At 48.2% G+C, this 18,497-nt stretch overlaps 1 protein-coding gene across 1 annotated transcript in view; it reads left to right on the top strand.

The window, feature by feature from the left end:
- The window catches only part of LOC125644513 (protein mono-ADP-ribosyltransferase PARP14), a 34,066-nt gene extending 22,511 nt beyond the window's left edge, over positions 1–11,555 (top strand). Inside the window, exons 13-17 of the mRNA XM_048868538.2 lie at positions 836–1,045; positions 1,138–1,746; positions 3,913–4,058; positions 6,570–6,744; positions 9,939–11,555. Of these exons, the coding sequence (XP_048724495.2) occupies positions 836–1,045; positions 1,138–1,746; positions 3,913–4,058; positions 6,570–6,744; positions 9,939–10,228 (1,430 nt within the window). The 3' untranslated portion in view covers positions 10,229–11,555. The remainder of the gene's footprint in view (positions 1–835; positions 1,046–1,137; positions 1,747–3,912; positions 4,059–6,569; positions 6,745–9,938) is intronic.
- Positions 11,556–18,497: the final 6,942 nt, after the last annotated feature.

Below are 18,497 nucleotides of genomic sequence, written 5' to 3'. Positions count from 1 at the left end.
GTGTTCACAGTCCATGCACGTCTTACCCTTTACCTCATCTTAAGTTTCGGGCTTATCTTGTCTATTGTTCTCTCGTCCAGTTAAAAGCTGTTAGTATTGTTATAGAAATGTGTTATATCCATTTGTCAGTGAAATTATACTTTATGAAAATGGCAGACTAATAGCTCTTGCTTCAGTTATGGCATCAAAAGATCTGCACTTTAGCAGGGATGTTGGTAATATGGATCTTTTTGGGGGGAGAGACAGAGAATGACATCTTCACAGTCTGCCACCTGTCAGCTAATGATCGCAACCAGAAAAACATTGGAGCCAGGTTTCTCTTTAAGAGCTTACAAAGTAACTTTCTTTTCACAATATATTATTTCCTCAAACTGTGTTTCATATCTGGTTATGCTGACCTCATTATAAGAATGAGACTGTATTGCCTTTTAAAAGGATGTTTCAATAAATCATCGTAGTCATATTTATCTGTTGTAATTATGAAGAATGAAGTCCTGTGTTTAGCCACAGAACAAGTACAGCACAGATATAGCAGCTGTGCAATATACCTCAATTTTGACTTGGAGGGATTACCTTTATTATTATTATTATTTTATTATATTATATTACTTTACTGTGTTAAGTGTCAACAGTGTGCTTGGCCCTATACAAAAAGAGTTTCTACCCTGACGGCTTGCAGTTTAGAAAATAGACATTTTTTGATCTTTTTGCTCGGACTATTCACAACGTCTTCAGATAGTACAAGTAGGGAGCAGAGAGGCTCTTTGATATAGAGAGCATCTCAGTTCACATACTGTTCACCAGCAAATATGTATTTTTTATTTATTTGTTACAGGTCAGGCAGGGCGGAATCCAGCTGAGGTAGCTGAGGACATGATGGATGCTATAGTTGAGTTTGCAAGTACAAAAGCAGTCCAGCATGTGAAAAAAATTAAAATAGTCATCTTCCAGCCACAGATGCAAAATGTATTTTATGCAAGTATGCAGAAAAGAGAAGGAGATACAATTTCACCAACATCAGAATCATGGCTTTCTAAGTTAACTTGTGAGTAGTGAGTGTTTTTTAAATGGGTACATAAAATTAAATATTTTCTAAAATAAAAGTTACGTAATTACAGACCTTATACTTCATTGCAGCACTTTTAATGGGCAAAAAACGTCCTACTGGAAAGAAACGTGGATTCGTGCTGGAGAAGAAAATTGAGTTAGCCACATTTCAGATTTGTGGTGAAAGCCAAAAAAATGTGGCAGCCACTGAATCTTGGATAAAAAGTCTGATTTTAAAAGAACAGTATGACAACATTATTTCAGATGAATTAATTGACAGTTTTGGTGAAGCAGAAGCTAAGAAACTAAGTGACCTCCAGAAAAGCCTACATATTACCATTCATGTGGAAACCAAGGAAACTCCTCCTTTTGTTAGAGTTTCTGGTATAACTAGAGATGTCTATGAAGCTTCCATGAAAATTCAAAACATGATCAAAAGAACTAAAGATAACCAAGAAGAACAATCAAAGGCAAAACTTGTCAGCAATTTAGTACAGTGGAAGTATTCCATAAACAAGGTGCATTTCACAGACTTTGACCCTCTGATAAATATGCACTTAGAGGATGCTAAAGTAGCTAAAAAAACTCAAATTAATATCAAACTCCTCAGGAAGGACTACAAGGTAGACATGAAAAATCTATGTGCTACAGATGAACAAGGAACAGTTATAATCATTCAGCGTGAGCCAAAGGATGAAGGTAAATTAAAGCTTTGTTGAGCTGTTCTTCATAGCTTTATTATTATTTTATTATTGCATGAAGGGTTGACAAAATACACACACTTTCATTCATATGTAAAATTCTAAATAATGCTAGTCTGTTTTCTTAGAAACTATTAATGATTCTGAACATATATTTAAACATATTGAGCTTGAGTCTCTTCTCACTTACACTAGTGTAACAACATGGACTTCAGTAAAGTTTCCCCTTATACCAGTGTGAAGGGGTAAAAAGAATTCAGATTTCTCAGTCATCCAACAGCAATGCTTCTAGTCTAGATGAAGACTTATGCCCAGAAGTAAACCTATCTCTTGCCATACATTTTCAGTTGCTAGGCATTACCTACCACTGTCAGTGATTCCACTTAGCAATTTTAGTTTGAAATGTAACAGCAGCTGTGTCAGAAAGCCAGCACATAATTTTAAACTGAGTTTCATAGAATCATAGGACTGGAAGTGTCCTCGAGAGGTAATCTTGTTCAGTCCCCTGCACTCATGGCAGGACTAAGTATTATCTAGACCATCCCTGACAGGTGTTCGTCTAACCTGCTCTTAAAAATCTCCAGTGATGGAGATTCCATAACCTCCCCAGACAATTTATTCCAGTGCTTAACCACTCTGACAGAAAGTTTTTTCTAATGTCCTACCTAAACCGCCCTTGCTGCAATTTAAGCCCATTGCTTCTTGTCCTATCCTCAGAGGTTAAGAAGAACAATTTTTCTTCCTCCTCTTTGTAACAACCTTTTATGTACTTGAAAACTGTTATCGTGTCCCCTCTCTGTCTCCTCTTGTCCGGACTAAACAAATCCAATTGTTTCAATCTTTCCTCAAAGGTAAGGCCCTACCAAAATCAGGGTCGATTTTTGTCTATTTCATGGTCATAGGATTTTAAAAATAATAAATTTCACGGTTTCAGATACTAAATTTGTGGGGTCCCAACCCCAAAGGGAGTCATGGGAGGGGAGTTGCAAGGCTGTTGTACAGGGGTCGCGGTATTGCCACCCTTACTTCTGTGCTGTTTCTGGTGGCCGCGGTGCCTTTAGAGCTGGGCAGCTGGAGAGCAGCAACCGCTGGCCAGATGCCCAGCTCGGAAGGCAATACTACTGCTAATAGGGCACCGTGGTTGGCGGGGGTTTCCCGTGGTCACCCTCCCATACACACACAGCCAGCCCAAGGCCCGTTTAACCCCAGAATGCTGGGGCGCTGGGCCTGTAGCCAGGGAGGGGCAGGGCTGGGGGAGCCCTGGCCAAGGGCTCCTTCAGTATGCCAGACTCCAGCTGCTGGTCCTGGCTGGGCTGCCTCTTCCCCTGCAGGGGCCTCTCCCAGGGCTGGGTCAGACCAAGCTCCAGGAATCTTCCCCGACTGCAGGAAGCTCTGCAGCTGTCGGCCGGGAGCCCAGCTCTGAAGGCAGCACCACGGCCAGCAGTAGTGCAAAAATAAGGGTGTCATAGTGTGGCGCTGCCTTCAGAGCTGGGTGGCCAGCCAGCAGCCACTGCTCTCCACCTGCCCAGAATATACTAAATTGTAAATGTGCCTCTGTTCTTTTCCATATTTCATTGTGGATTATGTTTTCCAAAACCTTTTACAGTAATGCCAGTAGAAGCGTATTCAGACCCCTGACACAGCAAAAGTAAACAAATATCTCTTACTGACAGAAGAATGAATTAGCTGTAGCCATATTCTTTCTCAGCTTAATCACTTTGCTAATAAATCATTTGATTTACCGATATAATTTTATAAGCAAGAAGCAAATACCATTCCATATAAAAAAGATCCAGTCTTGCCACTCTTTACTCACATGAATTGTCCTTAGTCATGCGAGTTGTCCCGTTTACCATAGTTTGTACCCTGAGGCCCAAAATGTTGAGTGGTCCAGAAATAATGAGTAAAATTTCCCAACATTTCTAAACTTTACTTTAGTTAATTGTTTTTGTTTGGTAAGTGAGAGCTCAGATTGGTAGCAAAATAGAAAATCTAATCTGTGCTACAGAAGCCATGTTGTATTCATGGCAAAGAATAGTCTTGCCAAAGAATCTGTGGAAGAAAAGAATCGATAATAGGTGCTCTTTTTTCAGTTTTTAATAAGGCACAAGCCCGTATAAGCAGAGTCAGTTCTTGCTGTATTAACAAAATGTTTACTTTGCAGGTAAACAGTTAGTAGCGTTCCCTAAAGAGTGGTGTGATATGAAACAAGAACGTGTCAAAGTGGTTATGATAAATACAGCACAGCAAGAATATCAAGATGTTCAGAAGAAGTTTCTAAAAACCTGCTCCACATTCAAAATAGAGAAGGTGAAGTAACATGAGAGTGAAGTTTTTTGTTTGTTTTTTAAAGAGAAACTTTCATCTTTTATTTTTTATTAAGTATTTATTTGTAGTCACCCCTTCCAGTTCTGTATTTCCCCAACACTACACACTGAGGTCATTGATAAAATCCAAAACTTCATTGCAAATCTAAGGAAATTTTCCGTTCTAATATCATATGATAGTGGCTGTCAACGCTTAGATCAGCGGTCCCCAAACTGTGGGGCTCCTAGAGGGCATGGAGGAACATTTGGGGAGGTGTGGTGAGGCCTGGGCCAGCCTCACAGGGAGCAGGGAGGGAGCATCACCCAGCCCTGCTCTGCCCCGGCTCTGACCCCAGCCTTGGTTTGCAGCTCCTGGCCCCGCTCCCAGCCACAGCTGTGGATCTGGACCCTGCCATGGCTCCACTCCTGGCCCTGGGTTCCGACCTGGGCCACAGTCCCAGCCCCAGCCATGGCTCCACTCCTGGTAGCGGCCCCAGCCCCCAATCCCAACTGGGCTCTGCTCCTAGTCACAACCTTGGCTCCCAACTGTGGCTCCGGCCCCGACTCCGCTCCTGGCCATGGCCCCAGCTGCAGCTCCACCGCTGGCTCCACTCCTGGCCAGGGCCTTGGCTCCCAACCATGGCTCCTGCTCCGGCCCCTGACACCGGCACCAGGTCCTGACACCAACACTGGCTCCCAACCACGATTTCAGTTCCAGCCCCACTCCCAGCCCCCAACCGTGGCTCCGGGGGGGCGCGGACAGAGTCCATTATGGTTATGGGGGGGCACGACAGAAAAAGTTTGTGGACCACTATCCTAGGGTGATTGGGCATTCAAGCAGTCTGTGTTCAGTATCCCCAAATTATGAGATATTGAAGGTAATTTATTTATGAAATATAGGCTTACACACATGCATAGTCGGAAATCAACTGAAAATCTGTCTGCTGTGAATGTTACAGTAAACCATCTCTAAGAAACAATCAGATTAATCTCCACCAAGTAAATGATTGACTCTTGAAGTCCTTACTTATGCAAACCTCTCATTGAGCCAAATCCTGCTTCTTCGTCTACAGTGCATTTTTATTGCTGAAAGGAATCAGGATTAAGGAATCCTGTGCAGGAGATCTGCACATATCTCTGCATTGTGCGACTCTGTCCTGTAGGAAGCGAAGCTCCCAACAGCCCATTGTACATGGTGGGAGGCAGGCAAGGGGAACATTGGGTCCAGGAGAATGGCACCTACTCTACACAGATCCTTCTGCAGGTGGAGAGCTGGTTGGCCACACACACTTCTGCAGCCCTGAGGCTACAGTAGCAGTCATAGAGCAATTCCTTTAATCCGCAGAGATTAATCCACAGCTTGGGGGACAGATTCCTTCCCTGTGAGTCCCATAGGGAGATCCCCTTCAAGCTATGTGCTGGTTCCAGGATACAGGCCCCTGACTTCAGTAAGTTTTGCCTGAATGTAAATTGTAAAACACTTTACAAAGGTGTCAGCATCAAGGACAAAGCGGAATTAGTTAACATGAAAAGGGAATATAACTAGGAGAAATCAGATGAAATTAAGAATGAGGAAGTATTCTGAATATCCCAGGACACTTGCCAGTGGTGAGATCCTCTATCCTTGAGGAATAATGTTCTGAGAGAATAGAGGAATGCCATAGCACTTGGCACATTTAAAAAAATATATGGAGCAAAATGCTAATTAGCATACAGTGGGAACAGTTATGCAATGGCATGACCTAAGCAAGCTTCTCCAGCTCTAGATTCTATTAACATTAATTTGCCAGTTGGAAGCTTTTATACCAGTGCTCTCTGGGCCAGCTCCAACAGGAACATTTCCTATTGACTTCAGTGGGAGTTGGATCAGGGCTTTGATGCCGATATACCAGGTTGATCCCTGGAACCATTTCCTTACAAATAGATTGCTTTCCTGAGTAGGCCAGCAAAATTTGCTCCCTGGAAGTGTATTCTTAAATGGCAGTTTTCAGCGGGCTAAGTTATACAATTGAGGACATAATTTTAACTCCCAAGTTGGGATCTAGAAAAGAAGCTTGTTCTTGTAAAAGCATAATGGTAGCTCTACAATTCTCCCCTTTAATGGGAGAACTGTCAGCAAAAAGTTCAGATGTTCAGGGTGCATCTTACTCAAAAGCCCCTTTTGCTGCTGGCAATACCACAATAGCAGAATACAACAGCATACCTCTAAAAACGTTATCGTTTTGCTGAGAACATGCCAGTGTTTGTTCCACATACTTGGCACATGAGGCAAAGCTCAAGTGATTAAAAGAAAATAGTCAAACTAAAGACTTTTTCTAGGTTATCATATTCTGGTTATTTATTGGTTCACATTCTGTAATGTTTGGATTTCCAGCGTCCCAACTCTAAATAGACACCACACGGGCAGAGTGATCTGAAAACCAATTAATTTATATTTGTTATTTTTTGTAATGCTTTGCTGTCATCCTAGATATTGGGCATTATCAATAATGTGTTTTATTTTCTAACTTTGCAGATTGAAAGGATACAAAATCCTTACCTGTGGCAGACCTACCAAATCAAAAAACAGTCGCTGGACAAAAAGAATAGCAACACAAATAATGAGAATCTCCTATTCCATGGAACACCTAGTTCCTCACTGAGCACAATTAATTACAATGGGTTTAATCGTGGTTTTGCTGGAAAGAATGGTAAATTGTTATTCAAAGCAAGTTAATTTCCTAAACAGGGAATGGATGAGTGAGACATGGTGTGTGATAATGGTGTCATATGCACAGTGCATGGTGAGGAAAGAGGCAAAGAATTAGTAAATATGGGGAATAATTCTGTATGGAGGGAAGGAAGTATTAGATGACCTAGTAGACTCTTCTGTGCGTGCCTTGAGCATATCCTAAAGGGATGTTAGGAATCATTAAAAAAGGGATAGAGAATAAGACTGAGAATATCTTATTGCCCTTATATAAATCCATGGTATGCCCACGTCTTGAATACTGCGTACAGATGTGGTCCCCTCATCTCAAAAAAGATATACTGGCATTAGAAAAGGTTCAGAAAAGGGCAACTAACATGATTAGGGGTTTGGAACGGGTACCATATGAGGAGAGATTAAAGAGGCTAGGACTTTTCAGCTTGGAAAAGAGGAGACTAAGGGGGGATATGGTAGAGGTATATAAAATCATGAGTGGTGTGGAGAAAGTGAACAAGGAAAAGTTATTTACTTGTTCCCATAATATAAGAACTAGGGGCCACCAAATTAAATGAATGGGTAGCAGGTTTAAAACAAATAAAAGGAAGTTCTTCTTCACACAGCACACAGTCAACCTGTGGAACTCCTTGCCTGAGGAGGTTGTGAAGGCTAGGACTATAACAGGGTTTAAAAGAGAACTGGATAAATTCATGGAGGTTAAGTTCATTAATGGCTATTAGCCAGGATGGGTAAGGAATGGTGTCCCTAGCCTCTGTTTGTCAGAGGGTGGAGATGGATGGCAGGAGAGAGATCACTTGATCATTACTTGTTAGGATCACTCCCTCTGGGGCACCTGGCTTTGGCCACTGTCACAAGACAGGATGCTGGGCTGGATGGACCTTTGGTCTGACCCAGTATGGCCATTCTTATGTTCTTATATGAGAATTGTTCATATGTCACCATCCGTCCAGGCTCTGAAGTGCGCTATTGTATTCAGTAGTTATGAAATGCCTAGCTAATGAGTTCCGATGTACCTGTGCTGATATCTTAATTACGCAGCTGTTTATTCTTATCAGACAGACAGATCATTCCTTAAGCTAAAGGGTTTTCTTATGTTTTGGAGGGTTTATAAGTCTAGCCAGATAACATGCTTTCATTATTGGTTAATTTGAAGGCTTTTATTTTCAGTTTATTTGTACTGTTTATTGGAGGGGTGGGCAAACTTTTTGGCCCGAGGGCCACATCTGGGTATTGAAATTGTATAGCGGGCCATGAATGCTCACAAAATTGGGGGTTAGGGTGCGGGAAGGGGTGAGGGCTCTGGGGTGGGGCCAGAAATGAGGAGTTCAGGGTGTGGGAGGTGGCTCCGGAGGTTGGGGTGCAGGGGGGGACTGAGGGCTCCAGCTGGGAGTGTGGGCTCTGGGGTGGGGCTGGGGATGAGGGGTTGGAGGTGCAGGAGGGTGCTCTGGGCTGGGACCGAGCGGCTCAGAGGGCAGGAGGGGGATCAGGGCTAGGGCAGGGGGTTCGGGTGCAGGAGAGGGTCAGGGGTGCAGGCTCCGGGCGGTGCTTACCTCAAGCAGCTCCTGGAAGCAGCGGCATGTCCCCCCGTCCCCCCTGGCTCCTATGTGGAGGTGTGGCCAGGCAGCTCTGCATGCTGCCCCATCCGCAGGCACCGCCTCTGCAGCTCCCATTGGCCACGGTTCCCGGCCAATGGGAGCTGCAGGGGCGGTGCTGGGAGGGGCAGCATGCGGAGCCCCCTGGCTGCCCCTATGTGTAGTAGCCTGAAGGACGGCACATGCTTCTGCTTCCAGGAGCCACGTGGAGCCACAGCATACATGGAGCAGGGTAAGCCCTGGACCTCACTCACTCGCGGGAGTGTGAAGGGCCAGATGTGGCCCCTGGGCTGTAGTTTGCCCACGCCTGGTTTATTGTCTAAAAATCGTAAATTGTGAATAAGATCTGAGGAGTTTATCAATGTCAAGTGGTTAATCCCTTGGCCCGTGCACAATATCAGCTGCAGACAAGCAGAGAGAGATCATCGTACTTTGCAAATCTAAAATCATTTAAAACTTTGGTGGCCTTTGTGAAAGTTGATTATATTATGAAATGTATTACCTACCTCACAAAAACTGTTAATCAGAACAGTCACTGCCTGGCTTCCTTGTTCATGCTCAGCTGAGATATTACAAAGTGAATGGACATAGAGATACAACCAATTATCTTTTCTGCCTAGAAAATGGTGCCACCTTATCAGATATGAGACAAATTGGCTGAACAGTGTGGGGAAAGCTTCCGCGGCTGCTTGTGCTGTATCTGTTCTTGGGGATAATTAGATGACACCACTCAATCGGGCACTTTTCACAGGAGTTAAATTTAATATATACATTCTTCCTCTTTAACTAGCGTTATGGACAACTCTGTTACATATAAATCTGAGATGTTCTGCACTGATCATACAGTTGTCTTTGGGTGCTACAAACCAAAACATTGTATTTGGCGCCGAGACTATCTGAGGCCCTGATTCTGCAAAGACTTGCGCCTGTACTTAGCTTTAAGCATTGAACTCAGTTGGATTACTCAGAATACATACTTTGCAGGAGCAGGGATAGTATTCTACATGACACAATGAACAGATGTGATGCACAGCAAAGAGCAGACGGGGCAAAGAAGGATGAACCCTTTAGCAATATGATTCAATTCCCTGCATATATTTTTGACTATTTGCATTAGAAGCTTTCTCCCACTTTCAGAAAAGAGAAACAGGTCCCCGATGAAGAACCATGATTCCTCCGCCTCTGTGAAGTATAATTAGAATATTATAATTACAATTATATAATCTTATAATTAAAAAATTCTAAATGTTTGCCATGTGGGATAGTGGATAGATGGATAGGATAGATAGAAAACTACACAATGACAAATAGAGGGAGAAAGTTTAACCTCCTTCACCATAAGGCAAAGTAAGTCTGCATGATTAGCTCAGTGATAAAGTGTCATCTCAGTAAACTTATGATTGATATTTTGGTACAAGGGCCTATTCCAAGTGAGGCTGGAACGATGCTGTCAGACTCTTAATTTTAATTTCAAATGATCCTTTTTCACTGATAGAAGAGAAGGTTGCGTGTTTTAGGGGTTACATAAAAATGAAAGTCTTGTTGTTCTTTAAAAGTTTTCAAAACTTTGTCTTTCTGATCACAGGTGCAGCAATTGGAAATGGAACCTATTTTGCTGTTGATGCCAGTTATTCTGCTCACGATGGATACTCTAGACCTGATGGGAGTGGCAGAAAATACATGTACCTTGCTCGAGTTCTCACTGGAGAATATTGCACTGGAAAAGCAGGATTAATCACTCCACCAGCAAAAAACTTGGCAGATCCTACTGACCTGTATGATAGTGTGACTGATAACATGGTTCATCCATCAATGTTTGTCATATTTAATGACATTCAAGCTTATCCAGAATACCTTATTACTTTTAGAAGATAAGATTTATTTTTTAAAAACAGTGGAAGAGGTTTTTTGGTGCCTTTATTTTTTGAATAATATCACAAGGATAATTTTGTAACCAGAAATTTGAAGAATGAGAAAAGTACTGGCTTTCTTATAGCTCTTTATATTTTGGTTTATTGACTCAAATGACCATTTATATAGCCAATTGCCTAAATATATATAAATAATATTAAGGAGACCAGGTTAAGTAGATTTTAACATGCACCCTAACAGTGCTCATAATTTTGGTGTCGATGAGGAGCAATGTTCCCTCTAATTTTTGACAGGCCGTGTGCGCAAAAAATTTCTTCTGTACAAATTGTTGTGCTTCTGTGCAAATTTTTGTGCACATGGTGTTTAGGATCTGTGTGCACGTGCACACGCACACAGCTTAGAGGCAACAGTGGTTGTGAGAATAGCACATTCAGGCTAGGTAGATAGGGCTCTTAGCAGGAACGGCTGTTGGATGCAATTTTTTGTTACCCACAACCTAAAGTAAACTGAGTGTAGCAGGCTGGTGCATCAGTAAGGATGCTGTTCACAGAACACATCCTAAGGCACTGAATAGCTGAAAGAGAGTGTCTTTCAAACCCTCAGACGTGTATGCCACAAGCGTGGGGGCCCTTGATCTCAACTTTTTCCAAGTATACATATTAATCACTCTCAGCAAATTACTGCTCCTGGTTAGCTTAGGGTTCAAGGAAAACCCAAAAACATAGCCACAAAGCACATAAGTTACATTCAGTAAATCACCTTTGCCCCATCCTATTCATCTCCTACTTACTAGGGCTCATGTCTATATGGGTATTCTGCACATTTCTCTGTATTATCCAGATGCCTGTCTTCCCAGGTGCCTAACTGACTGCTGGTGCTTTTGCACTTCATTCAGCATCCTGCAGAATCAATACATTCAAGTACAAAATCAATCCTTCTGGACTATTCAAGATAATCATCATATTGAGAAGGCTGGCATTCTTTCTGCACAGTCTTGAGGCATAATAAGCCCTTTTTCTGTAGAATTATAACCTTGTATAGCTGGTAACCTCTGGGGATGTGTTAAAATTACTGAATTCTAGAAAACGATTGAAAAGCCATCTATTGATAAGCTTCATAAAGCCACTTTTAAAATATTTGTACTTCTGAAAATTAGGTACATTCATAACAGTGATATTAACTTCTTATGCTGCCACTTAGACCACAGGGTCATATTTCTGGTGTCTTCAGTAAAGCTGTTAATTATTCTGAATAGTGAATGGTGTATTATAGGGTTATTAGTTATACAGCTATTAGAGACACAATCAATTAAAATGAACCTTTGTCTGAACATTTTTGTCTGCTATGATACAAGTGATACATAGGCTCACTATTACTGAAAGGGTTTAGAGAAAAATTAGTTTCTTTATTCAGTTTGTACATTTTGTGTATTTGACAGCACTATGTGTGTAGGCCCTAATTCAGCATTTCACTTAGTACAAGCTTAAAGGTTTTGCTGAACAGAGACTGACTGATGCGATGGGCCATCGACTGTTTAATTTTTGAAGCGATTCGGACAGTTTAAACCACAGGCTCTCTTCTTTGCCACTTGGTGTTCCCTTCTGCTCTGTTGCAGAAACTCTCCATCAAAGTGAATAATGCTTCCCACCAACCATGGTAAATGTTTCTATGGCAGTACACTGGAGATTTTATGATGCCCTATTTATTGGACCTTTGAGAAACAGTTAAAATACCGCATTGCACCTTAAGATTGCTAGAGAACCACTGCACATACACCAGAGATTTACTCTAGTGATGAGTTAATTGCAGCACAGCCACAAGAACAACCCCACCCCACAGTGGTAAGAAGGAGCAACATGAGGGGACCATCTGGTTCAGAGTCTCCCTCTTTTCTAACACAGTAAAATATTTTTTATTATTTATAGAGCAATGTGTATCTGGCACTTTTCCAAAAAGGAAAGGACCAGTAGTGGCTGCCCTCCAGATTGCTACGGGGGAATCCCAGTCTCTGGATCCCAGATGTTTTACACTTCCCTGGGTCTCAACAGGCTGCAGCCCCGTTTCCTCCCTTGGCCTCTCAGACACATTTCTTGTGCACAGACCCTCAGGCTGCTGCCCCTTCACGGAAGTGGAAGCAGGGGTGCTGGAAGGGGGACGCAGGGCTCTGGGTCCATGGCTCCGCACAGCTGCCCAGGAGGCTCTTACCAGGGCTGAGCTGCTGCTCCAAGGCCCCGTCCACTGGCCAGAGCCAGGCTGGGGTAAGAGTTGCACAAGCAGCTGTGGGGAGCCGTGGACTCCTCACCTGCCCTGGGCAAGTGTCCAGGGGGCAGGGACAGAGGCTGCTCTTGGGGGTCCCCTACCCCCAGCAGGTGGAGGGGCCCTAGCATTGCCAACTTTCTGATTTCAGAAAACCTAACACCCTTGTCCCAGCCACTGCCCTGTCCCTTCCCCAAGGTCTGCCCCGTCCCTTCTCTGAGGCACCGCCCCGCTCACTCCATCCTCCTTTGCTCACCCTCGCTCACTCGCTCATTTTCAACAGGCGGGGGCAGGGGGTTGGGATGTGGGAGGGGGTGGAGGTGGGGGTCCAGCTCGGGGTGCTGGCTCTGAGGTGGGGCCAGGGATGAGAGTTTGGAGTGTGGCTGAGGGCTGGGGAAAGGAGTTTGGGTGTGGGAGGGGGGTGAGGGCTCCGGCTGCGGGCTCCGGGCTGGGGATGAGGGGTATGGGGTGCAGGAGGGGGCTCTGAGCTGAGGGGTTGGGCTGAGGGGTTTGGAGTGTGGGAGGAGGCTCTGGGCTGGGGCAGAAGGTTGGAGTGCGGGGGGGGGGGGGCTACAAATAACAGGTTCAGGGTACAGGAGGTGGCTCAGGGCTGGGGCAGGGGGTGCAGGTTCCAGGCAGCACTTACCTCAGGCGGCTCCCGGAAGTGGCCAGCATCCCCCTCCTGCTCCTAGGCGGAGGCACAGCAAGGCAACCCCACGCACTGGCCCAGCCTGCAGGCACCGCCCCGACAGCTCCCATTGGCTGCAGTTCCCAGCCAATGGGAGCTGCGAAGCCAGCGCTTGGGGCAGGGGCAGCACGCAGAGCCTCCCTGGCTGCCCCTGTGCCTAGGGGCTGCAGGGACATGGCGGTCATTTCTGTGAGCCACGCGGAGCCAGGGCAGGCAGGGAGCCTATCTTAGCCCTGCTGCACCCCCGACTAGACTTTTAATGGCCTGGTCAGCTGCACTGACTGGAGCTGCCAGGGTCTCTTTTCAACCAGGTGTTCCAGTTGAAAACTGGACACCTGGCAACCCTAAGAGGCCCAGGCTCCCCACACGGCTCTGGCTTCCAGCTTAACTGGGGGCAGGGCCTTGGGGGAAGAGGTAGGGCAGGGGTGGAGCCAATGGGGGGGCAGGGGCCCCACTCCCTGACTTTTGGGACAGCTTCCCCCCCACCCCTGGGCCATGATGACCAGAAACAATCAGTTCAATTCACTACGAATACTAATTTCTTTGCTTAATAAATCAATCAGCTTTAAATGAAAACTATGTTTTGATAAACTTTTTTCTTATGTATCCAATCCAGCATATTTAAGGTATTTATTTAATTTACAGAAATAAAATGCTGTTTTTTGCGCATTTGAGTTGAATTTCCACCCAAATAGAACTTGGCACAAATCTTAAGTAAAAAAATTAATCATTATCTAGTAAATAAGAATTGCATCATTCACCATTTTCTAACTGTTAAGTGCTGAAGAATGTTGTTGCTGCTGCATCTTTGTTACTGTTCTTGGAGCTCCGATGTCAGCTGCGTTAGACTAGCAGATGGTGCAGCATGTTAATTCTGCAGACATCGATGTTACTCATAAGAAAGATCACAGGCTTGGTTCAGTGGCGAAGGTGCTCAGCCAGGTTTACTGTCGACGAAGCCCAGTTCCTCGTGCCCCAAAGGCGCTACGCGTACACTAACACATGTACGCCTGTGAGAATGGACCAGCTCAGTCAGCCATGGGAGTCTCTGCTGTCTTCTAGGCTGGACAAAAGTGCTCCTCCTATGACTTCCCCTTTTATACATTGGTAGAAACAACTTGCATATTACACTTCTGACGTGGTTAGTTACCGCCCTTATCCTTGTATCTGCTAGTCTGAACAGAAAATCCTCTTCCATTATCCTGTTGTCCCATCTTTATCTTACTTGGGGCCAGTGTGTGCCTGTTCCTTCGCCTAGAAATGTGTTTATGCAGTTATTTGAGACCTCTAGATGTTCCTGTACCATCCTCACAAGTGAGGAATGTTCTTACTTGGTGTTAGCTAATAACTAGTATGTTGTTATTTTGCCTAGGCCAAGCCTATTCTGGTTCACAGCCTTTGGTTCACACTATTAGTTATGCCTAGGCCTGCAGCAAGGCCTACACTAGAACTGGAATACATGTAAGTTAAGCTAAAAAATGGCTTTAATAAATTTTTATAGATGTAATGAATCCTCCTGGTTAACAAATTTAGTGTAAAGGCTCTATTTAGTTGCAAATCAACATGTTTTAATGCTTAACAAACAAAGAGAATCAATCTATCTTTTGGAAAATAACCAAAATATGATTAAAATTGATTATTTAAATCAAGGTGTCCTGCCTGCTGATTTAAATAATGATTTAAACAGTTGATTTAAATCTATTCACCCTGCATGTTTACCTTTCCTCTGCCTGCTGCACTAGTAAAGCTACTTCTTAGTTCACTTAGACAAAAGCCTGTGCTTCTGAAGCATAGGTCGAGAGTTAACTGATGACCATGCCGTGCTGCACAAAGCAAGTGTCAAAATAAGGGTGGTCACAGTTGTGCAGGAGATAACTATACCAGACAACGCACAAAAGGCCTGATTTCCACCACCTCAGACCACAGAACTGTTGGTGGAGATGCCCAGCTCGCTTACCAGGGGCCTTGCCAACCACCCTATTGGCCAACCCAATCCCAAGCAATCTTTCCCACTTTCCTCATTCCCCAGCATTGCTCCAAAGAGGTCAGCCCAGCCCACTGCATCTCTGCCTGGACTACACACCTCAGCCCAGCACTGCCTAGCAGAGCCCATCTCTGCCTGGACTACCTAGTCCAGCCCAGCCCAGCCTACCCTATCTCAGCCTAGACTACCCGATCTCAGCCCAGCCCAGCCCATCTCAGCCTCAACTAGGGTTGCCAATTCTTACGGATTTTGCCAGGTGTCTCCCAGAATGGGTCTTGATCTCCCAAAGGCTACTGAAACCAATCCGGGAGATTTTAGGCCCCTAAAAGTCCAGTGGGTGGTGCACCTCAGCCCAGTCCAACCCAGGCTACCTACCCTGGTTCCGTGGCAGCTGGCACATCCCTCTAGCTCGTAGGCACAGGGGCGGCCAGGGGGTCTCCGTGTGCTGTCCCCACCATGAGTGCCAACTCCAGAGCTCCCATTGGCTGGGAACCACAGCCAGTGGGAGCTGCGGGGGTGGTGCATGCAGGCAGGGCCAGCATGCAGAGCTGCCTGGCCGCCCTGAGCCTAGGAGCTGGACATGCCGGTCACTTCCGGGAGCTGCCCGAGGTAAGCACCGCCCAGACGTAGCCCAACCCCCCTCCCAGAGCCCGCACCCCAACTGCCCTCCCTCACCCCAACCCCCTAACCCAGCCTGAGCCCCTTCCTGCACCCAAACTCCCTCCTGGAGTCCACATCCCCTTCTGCACCCCAACCCTCTGCCCCAGCCCTGATCCCCCCTCCCGCACCCAAACTCCTTTCTGGAGTCCGCACCCCCATCTGCATCCCAACCCTTTGCCCCAGTCCTGAGCCCCTCCCACATCCAAACTCCCTCCCAGAGCATGCACCCCAAGACCTCTCCCACACCCCAACCCCAGGCTCAGCCAGGAGCCCCCTCCCACACTCTGAACCCCTCAGCCCCAGCCAAGAGCCCGCACCCCAATCAGCGGTCAGCACCACCATGTTGCACGATGGACACTTGATTACTGGACTTAGTGATGGACATTGGCGGGGAGCGGAAGGGGGCTCTGGGCTGAGGTAGAGGGTTGGGGTGTGGGAGGGGGTACAGGCTCTGAGCTGGGGGTGTGGATTTCAGGGTGGGGCAGAAATGAGGGGTTCAGGGTGCATGAGGCAGCTCCGGGATGGAGCAGGGGGCTGCAGGAGTGTGAGGGCTCCGCTGGGAGTGCAAGGTCTGGGGTTCAGCTAGGGATGAGGGCTTGGGGATAGAGGAGGGTGCTCCGGGCTGGGACCAAGGGGTTCGTAAGTTGGGAGAGGGATCAGGGCTGGGGCAGGGGGTTGGAGCATGGGAAGGAGTCAGAGGTGCACACTCTGGGCAGTGCTTACCTCAAACAGTTCCCAGAAGCTGCCGCATGACCTGCTTCCGGCTCTTACACAGAGGCGTGGCCAGGTGGCTCTGCCCCACCTGCAGGTGCCGCCCCCACAGCTCCCATTGGCCATGGTTCCTGGCTAATGGGCTGGGAGCCACAGAGTCAGCACTGGGGGAGGGGAGATGGAGGAAGTGTGCCTGCAGAGTCGCCTGGCTGCACCTCTACCAGCAACAGCAGGGAGCAGCCTGAAGTGAGCGCCCCCACCGACCTCAACATTTTTTTTTTTTACCACAGACTCGTTGCCAACCTCTGACCCCAACCCCCTGCCCCAGCCTGGGGGAAGTGAGTGAGAGTCAGAGAGAGCCAAGGATGGAGAGAGGGGGTGAAGTGAAGGGGGCCCCCCTTGGTGAAGGGGCGGGGCCAGAGCGTTTGGGTTTGTGCAATTAGACATTTCACAACCCTAGCCCCGACTACCCACCTCCCCTGAGCCGAGCCCAGCCCCACCCGGACTACCCACCTCCCCTGAGCCGAGCCCAGCCCAGCCCGGACTACCCACCTCCCCTGAGCCCAGCCCAGCCCCGCCCAGCCCGGACTACCCACCTCCCCTGAGCCCAGCCCCACCCAGCCCGGACTACCCACCTCCCCTGAGCCCAGCCCCACCCGGACTACCCACCTCACCTGAGCCGAGCCCCACCCAGCCCGGACTACCCACCTCACCTGAGCCCAGCCCCACCCAGCCCGGACTACCCACCTCACCTGAGCCGAGCCGAGCCCAGCCCGGACTACCCACCTCACCTGAGCCGAGCCCAGCCCAGCCCAGCCCGGACTACCCACCTCCCCTGAGCCCAGCCCCACCCAGCCCGGACTACCCACCTCACCTGAGCCGAGCCCCACCCAGCCCGGACTACCCACCTCACCTGAGCCGAGCCGAGCCCAGCCCGGACTACCCACCTCCCCTGAGCCCAGCCCCACCCAGCCCGGACTACCCACCTCCCCTGAGCCCAGCCCCACCCGGACTACCCACCTCACCTGAGCCGAGCCCCACCCAGCCCGGACTACTCACCTCACCTGAGCCCAGCCCCACCCAGCCCGGACTACCCACCTCACCTGAGCCGAGCCCAGCCCAGCCCAGCCCGGACTACCCACCTCCCCTGAGCCCAGCCCCACCCAGCCCGGACTACTCACCTCACCTGAGCCCAGCCCCACCCAGCCCGGACTACCCACCTCACCTGAGCCCAGCCCCACCCAGCCCGGACTACCCACCTCACCTGAGCCGAGCCCAGCCCAGCCCGGACTACCCACCTCACCTGAGCCGAGCCGAGCCCAGCCCCACCCGGACTACCCACCTCACCTGAGCCGAGCCCCACCCAGCCCGGACTACCCACCTCACCTGAGCCGAGCCGAGCCCAGCCCGGACTACCCACCTCCCCTGAGCGCAGCCCAGCCCCGCCCAGCCCGGACTACCCACCTCCCCTGAGCCGAGCCGAGCCGAGCCCAGCCCGGACTACCCACCTCCCCTGAGCGCAGCCCAGCCCCGCCCAGCCCGGACTACCCACCTCACCTGAGCCGAGCCCCGCCCAGCCCAGCCCGGACTACCCACCTCCCCTGAGCCCAGCCCCACCCAGCCCGGACTACCCACCTCCCCTGAGCCCAGCCCAGCCCCGCCCAGCCCGGACTACCCACCTCACCTGAGCCGAGCCCAGCCCCGCCCAGCCCGGACTACCCACCTCCCCTGAGCCGAGCCCAGCCCCGCCCAGCCCGGACTACCCACCTCCCCTGAGCCCAGCCGAGCCGAGCCCAGCTTGGACTCCTCACCTCACCTCACCTCAGCCCAGCCCCCAAGGACAGCGATTTGCTCCTGCTTTTAGCCCGCCCGTTGGGTGTCACCCCTAAAAGCCAATCAGACGCTTCTCTCGGCCGGAACCCGCCTCCTCCTCCCCTCGGTTGGCTGCTTGGGGCGGAACGTGCTGCCACTCA

Source organism: Caretta caretta, chromosome 11, assembly GCF_965140235.1.
Source record: "Caretta caretta isolate rCarCar2 chromosome 11, rCarCar1.hap1, whole genome shotgun sequence".
Lineage (NCBI taxonomy): Eukaryota > Metazoa > Chordata > Testudines > Cheloniidae > Caretta > Caretta caretta.
The sequence above is the reverse complement of the archived record's forward strand: the minus strand, read 5'-3'. Positions and strand labels throughout refer to the sequence as shown.